This window comes from Brachyhypopomus gauderio, chromosome 14 (assembly GCF_052324685.1).
Source record: "Brachyhypopomus gauderio isolate BG-103 chromosome 14, BGAUD_0.2, whole genome shotgun sequence".
Classification (NCBI taxonomy): domain Eukaryota; kingdom Metazoa; phylum Chordata; class Actinopteri; order Gymnotiformes; family Hypopomidae; genus Brachyhypopomus; species Brachyhypopomus gauderio.
The window spans coordinates 3,946,261-3,953,610 of record NC_135224.1 but is presented as its reverse complement, the minus strand read 5'-3'; the positions used below and the strand labels follow the sequence as shown (position 1 = coordinate 3,953,610).

At 52.5% G+C, this 7,350-nt stretch overlaps 1 protein-coding gene across 1 annotated transcript in view; it reads right to left on the bottom strand.

Annotated features, from left to right (window-relative positions):
- The window catches only part of phlpp1 (PH domain and leucine rich repeat protein phosphatase 1), a 44,842-nt gene extending 40,623 nt beyond the window's left edge, over positions 1–4,219 (bottom strand). The window contains exon 1 of the mRNA XM_076972035.1: positions 2,218–4,219. Within this exon, the coding sequence (XP_076828150.1) occupies positions 2,218–3,910 (1,693 nt within the window). The 5' untranslated portion in view covers positions 3,911–4,219. The remainder of the gene's footprint in view (positions 1–2,217) is intronic.
- Between the last annotated feature and the right edge of the window lie 3,131 nt (positions 4,220–7,350).

Below are 7,350 nucleotides of genomic sequence, written 5' to 3'. Positions count from 1 at the left end.
GGGAGAGAGAGGGAGAGAGGGAGGGAGGGAGGGAGGGAGGGAGAGAGAGGGAGAGAGAGAGAGAGAGAGAGAGAGGAGGAGAGAGAGAGAGGAGGAGAGAGAGAGAGGGAGAGAGAGAGAGGGAGAGAGAGAGGGAGAGAGAGAGGGAGGGAGAGAGAGAGGGAGAGAGAGAGGGAGAGAGAGAGAGAGGGAGAGAGAGAGGGAGAGAGAGAGAGGAGGAGAGAGAGAGGAGGAGAGAGAGAGAGGGAGAGAGAGAGAGGAGGAGAGAGAGAGAGAGGGAGAGAGAGAGGGAGGGCCCCTTTACACCTCCGCCCCCTCCCTGTTTTTTTCACTGCGTACCCACTCCCCCCCCATTTCTCTCTCTCCCTCACTCCCTCACACACCTCTCACTCTCTCTCTCTCTCTCTCTCTCTCTCTCTCCCCCTCTCTCACTCCCTCCTGTTTAGGGCCCCTCTGTCCTTCCCAGTACGGGAGCATTCAGTCTTTTCAACCGGGCCATAATGGAGCGAGGTCCGGAACAAGGCTGCGCTCCAAACACCAGAAGTTGGCCACAGCGCTACAAAGGCACTGTCATGTGTGTCCGTGGGAGAAGAGGGCACTGCCATGTTTCAACAGCAGTGAGGTGTGTGTGTGTGTGTGTGTGTGTGTGTGTGTGTGTAGAGAGAGAGGGAGAGAGAAAGAGAAGAATAAAGGAAGAAAGTCAAATAGTGAATATGATTGAGAAAAGGCAAAACAAATATTGTATTCATGTCTACACTGAACAGTGCCGTTTCCTACCACGGGATGTGTGTGTGTGTGTGTGTGTGTGTGTGTGCCTACCCCAAGGGCCCAAGCGTGGTACTCTACATTCATGCAGAGACATGGTAAATATTTACATTTTGGAGCCGGCTGCCTGAACCATAGCTGTCCAGACTTGAACCGCGAAGGTGACGCCACGTTCACCTCTGGTGCCGAACTCTGGAGCCAGGAGCGGAAGAAAGGCGTGGGCAGGGCTGGAAGGCAGAGGCCACGCCCCATTCCCCCCCCCCACCCCCACATGCAACTTGTGCTGAAATGCTGGCGATTCTAGAACAACGTAGTTCCGGAACATAATGGGCAGCTATTTCTGGAAGGGCCTACATTGTTACATCATAAATAGTACTGGGTCATGTGACATCCCCCCCCCCCCCCCCCCCCCCCCCGAGGCACTCAGAGGGCACGGGAGCCCGGGTTAGCAGGGTTAGCAGGGACACTGTGGACAGGCAGGCCTGCACTTAGTGTCTGAAGCTACCACTCTCAGATCCGTGTTTAAATCTTGGGCCGGCACAGAGAGCCTAAAAGACCCGGTCACTGCAGTCCGTAGGAACCTTTTTGGTTTGTGCTACAACAGAGACTGCCGATCAGCAAAAATAGTAAACAACGCTGTTTCCGAATCTGGAGTCACCCGAATAAAAATATGCGCAAGCATCGGGTTAGGTCCAGTACTCTGGGCAGACGAGTCGGTTCTGTTGGGCCGGTTATGGCTGTGGCATCCGGGAACCTTTGACTTAACCTAGCAGCTCAGTCTCAGCACGCTGCATGACACCAGACAGCACGAGCATCCCGGGAGGGCCCTTCAAACGAGTGTGGCACCGGGCCCACACACATCACTTTAAACCCGTGTGAAATACATTCAGTCCCGCTGTGAAAGTCCAAGATGAGAGCCAAAAAACACGTGTTTCTGGGAATGTTTTTGCTTTTACGTGATCAAGTACATCAGAGTTCATGAGAAAATAAAACGCTTCGCACATCACAAGTTCACGTGCTGCGAACAGCAAGTGTTTGGGAGTTGAACCCAAACCGGCAGGCATGCAGTCGGTACAGCAGAGCTCGGCGTGACGTTCCCGTCTCACGCCAACACGTGAGCAGCAAACTTTAAAGCGTTATGCGCGCGCATTCCGTTAAACTGGCTCGAGACAACGTTAACCAAACAAAGACCTGCAAAAACACCACCGTAACGTTTCATGGCGATCAACCACAAGCGTCCCGCCCTACCAGAACGTGCTTTTGTACCCACGTGAGCGGCCTCAACCATAATCAATTCATCACACCACGTGAGTTTACAGTGTCTCACAGGTGTGCAGCGTGTCACAGGTGTGCAGTGTCTCACAGGTGTGCAGTGTGTTACAGGTGTGTACCATATCACAGGTGTGCAACACAAGTGTTTTAATCGTCCTGATGCACGTGACGTTTCCTTACCTGAATAGAAGCGCAGGAGGGACCCGAGCTCCGTGTTCATGCCCTCCTCCTGCACGCGCCAAGGGTCCTTAAATCCCAGTTTAAAGAGAAAGTCGTTCTGGATCTGAAGCGGCCTCTCGTCCCGGCCCAGCCGCCGGGCCGCCTCGCCGTGCAGCTGCACGTAGAGCGCCGGTACCGAGTCGTCATCAGGTGGAGAACACGGTTCCGGAGGGCCCGGCAGACCGTCGGGTCGTGCGTCTGCGCCGGTCAAACCGGCTTTTGATAAGGCACTGGCGCTTTTACTCGGCGACACCGAGACCGGGCTCACGGGCTCGAGCACGGTACCGGTCCCGTTCTCGTCCGTGAACCGGCCAGTGGTGATGAGACCGTTACCGGTGATGTCGGTGGTGAAACCGCTCAGGTCCTGTGGGAGCGGGTCGACAGCGGTGCCGGACGAAGGACAGTCCAGGTCCAGCTCGTCGGAGGAACTACCGTACGTGTCTTGGCCGTCGGTGGCGCTGTCAAACGCCGGACTCAGGACGGACGCGTCGGTACCGAGGATCATGTCGTCGCTCAGCGAGTCCCGGTGCTCGCTCAACCGGGCCCCGGAGCTCACGTCGTCGAACGCGCCGCTTTCCACGTCCGAGCCCGAGGTCCGGCCACAGCTGTCCGCTCCCGTGAACCGTTTTACCGGGTCCTCGAGGTTCGGCGTGGCGAGATTCGTGTTTGAATTGAGGTCCGACAGCGAGTTGTCCAACACACCGACCACCGGGTCCGACGAGAACAGATCCACGTCGAAGTCCCGGTGGCGTCCGTCGTGATCTTTCTGGAGAAGTAAAAGTCTTAACGGGTCACCGGGTCCGTCCGCCGGGTCACCGTGCCCGGGACACCCGCCGCTGACTGCGCATGCGTGCTCGGCCCGTTCGAACCGCGCTCGGTTGAGGGTGAATTCCCCGCTGCAGTTTCCGTTCACGTCCGTGGCCGGGTACACCTTCCCGACCATGCGGACCACCGAGCCCGGTTTCCCGCCCGGCTGGCCCAGCCGCCGCGCCACGTCCCCCGCCGTGGTGTCCAGCGTGCACAGCACCGGCCTGGGCGACGGGGGCGCGCGCCGGTCGTGCACGTGCACGGATCCCCGGTGCAGGTCCGCGCGGATCCACTGCCGGTCGGACGGCTGGAGCTGGACGGGCTGCCGGTGTCGCAGCAGCGTCTTGCGGTCCAGGCTGCGCGTGTGCGGGGCCGGGGCGGCCGGGTTCGTGCTCGCACACCCGGCGGGCGCGGTGGCGGTGGCGGAGCCCGCGGACGCGGACAGGTTCCGTTTGAGGCGCCGACGCTTCAGGAGGAGCGAGTTGGAGCCGCCGGTTAAACTTCGGCCGCTTTTGGCGCTTTTGGCGGCGGTTCTGTGCGCGAGGTTGGACTCGGCGGCCGCCTGAGACTGCGGTGCCGCTTTAAGGGCGTCTACGCGGGGAGCTGTCAGCTGCCTTCCGCTCTCGGGCTTCGACTCACCGCCTCCTCCTCCACCACCACCATCACCATCTCCTCCACCACCATCTCCTCCACCTCCTCCATCAGCTCCTCTCCCCAGGGCGACACACAGCCCGCCGGGCTTCTTAAACTTGCCCACGCCGCTGGTCTCCAGGTTGCACTTCCACGCACCGGACGAGCCGCCGTCCGCCAGCCTGACGGCCGACACCACCGACCGCGCGCTCTCCATCCTGCGTGCAGAACCCCGCGAGCCTCTGCTGCCGCTGCTACTGCTGCTGCGCGCGCGTTCTACTCCGCGTCACGGGCGGCGGGCGTCGGCGCGCGCCCTCTCCGCGTGCGGCGCGCTCGCTCCGCCGGACATCCACTTACGTTCGTCCTTCCCCCTCCGGTAAACGTCTCGTCGTGTTCCCTGCTGCTGTCGCGGGAGACTTGGGGGGGACTCGGTGTTCGGTAGGGCGGAGACGCGCGCGTGTGTCCCGTTAAACGGCGGCGACGCCAGGGTCCAAAATGAACGTCGCCCGACCTCTTACGCAAATGCGCGGCTACATATTCATGAGATGACACCAAAATGGCGCCGCACGCCTGTGCGGGCATGCCGGGAAATGTAGTTCTTCCGGGCAAGACTCTGAGGAGTGGGGCACGATTGGGACTACACTTCCCAGGAAGCATTGCGCGACGATGGCGACTGCTTGTGAAACGTCGCAACCATCCATTTCATCAAACGAGAGAGAAATGTTTGTTTAAGTTGTTTTTGAAGATCTCGGCGGTGTCACGAGAACAACTACATGTAGCTGATACATTTATCACGAACTTACATTTATCACGCAAAGAACGACTAGTCGGAGCGAATAGGTTGTGAACTTTGTGAGTTTGATTTCTGTTTGTAAAAGTATAATCTTAATCTGAAGTTTGAAACATATCAGGGAATTGTTTCGGTCCTACGGACTAAGATTTCATTCGCCATCTTGAAGACTTGAAGTTATGGCGTCTGCCAAACACACGGGCGGTGATATATCGCCATCTAGTGGCGCATTTACCGACGAACAACCAAACTCTGGTGTGTGTATGTTTATTTGTATTTTTCATCTATGTGGTGAATAAAAAGGCTTCTGCGTTCAGTCATATTCTTACTTTTTAACGGAACAAAAAATGTTTGCATTGCCTATATTTTAAATATAATTAGCTACCAGTAGTTCTAGTGAACACAGTGAAGAAACTGTATAAAATCTGTATAGAAAAAAATCTTATTGAAATGTCAATATATATAAAACTAACAATATTGGTCTTCATTGCTGGTTATAATAATTTAGTTCACAATCAGAGCCGTTCACAACCGGAGACTCCAATCTTATAATGCCTAAAAGAAAAATGAATGTTGGTTTTCTAATCAAAATCCTTATTAAGTAAAGTTGGTGGTCACGTGGCCTACATTTACACGGAGAGAAGAAACAGACTTTCACGTTAAAAACACTCCAGTGTTTCTGAACATACTAACCGTGACTACTTTTTTTTCCAATAATCAAACTATTTATCCCTGCTGTAGAATTACAATTCTATATAATAATGTGTTTTTAAATGTACAAGGTCAACATGTGAATACAAGGATATAGGCTGCCAGGATTTTGGGAAATGAACTGTTTCTGTGCGCTTTTAGTTTGAGTTTGCTATCAGACTTATTGTTATCTAATTACCATACAGGTTTATTTTCTTTTTTGCTCATAGTGTCAGAACAAGTAGTTTTATAAACGAATTTACTTAAAACGTCGACAGAAGATCAAATACACTCAAAGCTACTGCTTGTAAGATGGTGTGCATTGTGAACATATCTGAATACTTTAAGTCTGCATAGACTGAAGACTTGAAAAGTGGGAGTTGGATGTTTAACTTAAATGTGCAGAATAAGCGAATATGCCACTTTAACACCACCTCAACCTCTTCCTCTTTCACATCCAATCCTTAAACACACATACTCGAGCATACACACATACGAAAGCCTTTGAAAAGCGTTTGGGCTGTTTTTTTCCTGATTATGCTGGTAAAAGATTCCAGTCGTTGGAGAATTGAATCCGATGCCAAAACAGTGACACCTGGTGGTGGTCTGAAAGTATAGCATCCACAGGTTCAAAACTGCGCAGCATTGCAATCTACAGGCCTACATTACACCAAATTAGCCGTAATGTTTAAAATAGTTGTTTTCCCCTTTTATGGGAAAATGTAATAGAATAAAAGGTTTCAAATAATACTGGGAGCTATCAGGTTGACGTTCTTAAATTTTAGAACAGTTTTTCACCCTTGTGGCTACTGTCTATATTTCACATTTCTAGTAAAACGATGTCTGGTCATTTTACACTCTCACAGCTAGCTTAGGTTATAGGACAGACGCATTGCCACACATCAAAAAGGTCCCAACCCCATCCAGTGCGTGAGTTTGAAGCTACACATGCCTCAGTATCAAACGTTCCATGACCACACACACACACACACACACACACACACACACACACACGTATGAAGAAGAGAGGGTTAAGTCAGGTGATATGGCGGCCTGGGTTGAGGGCTGCTTATGGAACATCATGGCCATGACAGGAACACGCCCCTCAGGCTCAGTCCTGTCAGCACCTGCCAGTCCTGGAGCTCTGATCTCACCACCTTCCTGTCAGTGTCTACAACTATAACACGGCTAACTAAAGGCTGAACATCTCAAATACCACCTGAAGAATTCAAGATCCCTCAAGCCATATTTATAACTGGACACTGAATGTCCCGACGAGCAGACCCCAGGGAATGAAATTGGGGTTAGGGTTCTCTTCCACACAGGAGTTCCCCAGGGTCATGTGCTCAGCCCCCTCCTCTTCTCCCTGTTTTCACACAGCCATGTAGCACCCATCAATCATCATCTTCATGTAGTCAGCAGTGCTCCTCATGTGCACCCCTCTGTGATGTTCTCACGTGGTTCCTCCACACACCAACACAGTGGTGAGGTCTGTGGTGTTCTCACGTGGTTCCTCCACACACCAACACAGTGGTGAGGTCTGTGATGTTCTCACCTTGTTCCTCCACACCAACACAGTGGTGAGGTCTGCCTGCCAGCTCCTTTTCTTTCTACGAAGGCCCAGGAACTTCCGTCTGCCTCATGACATCCTCAACACCTTCTACAGATGCACACCAGAGAGCATCTCCACACCACCACCGACCATAAGGTTCTCCAGAGAGGGGTGGGGTGTGTCCCATGGGGCCATCCAGTACATGGGCTGCTCACCCCCACGCACACCTGGTCACATCACCATTTTGAACACTCCCACGGTCACTAATTCACAGTACCACAATTCTCTCAGATAATCCTTAAATAACAGGACATTCTTCCTTAGGACTCTCCTATAGACGTTATATTGTGTCTATTCTTACTAGAATAGTCTATTCCATTTGCATATTTTGTATATCGTGTTAACGTGCATAACACAGGGTGCACTACCCTGCTAATGCAGGTGGATTACCTGGGCCTCACCACACTTCGCAATGCACAAATGTCCTTTATGTTGATGTTTATACATAAAATGATTAAATCAACCTTGTAAAATGATCTATTTCACAGTGGAGGAGATGCTGTCACTCTGAAGAGAAGTGTGTCACAGTCTCATCTCACTCAGGAAAGAAGGATCGACACACAAG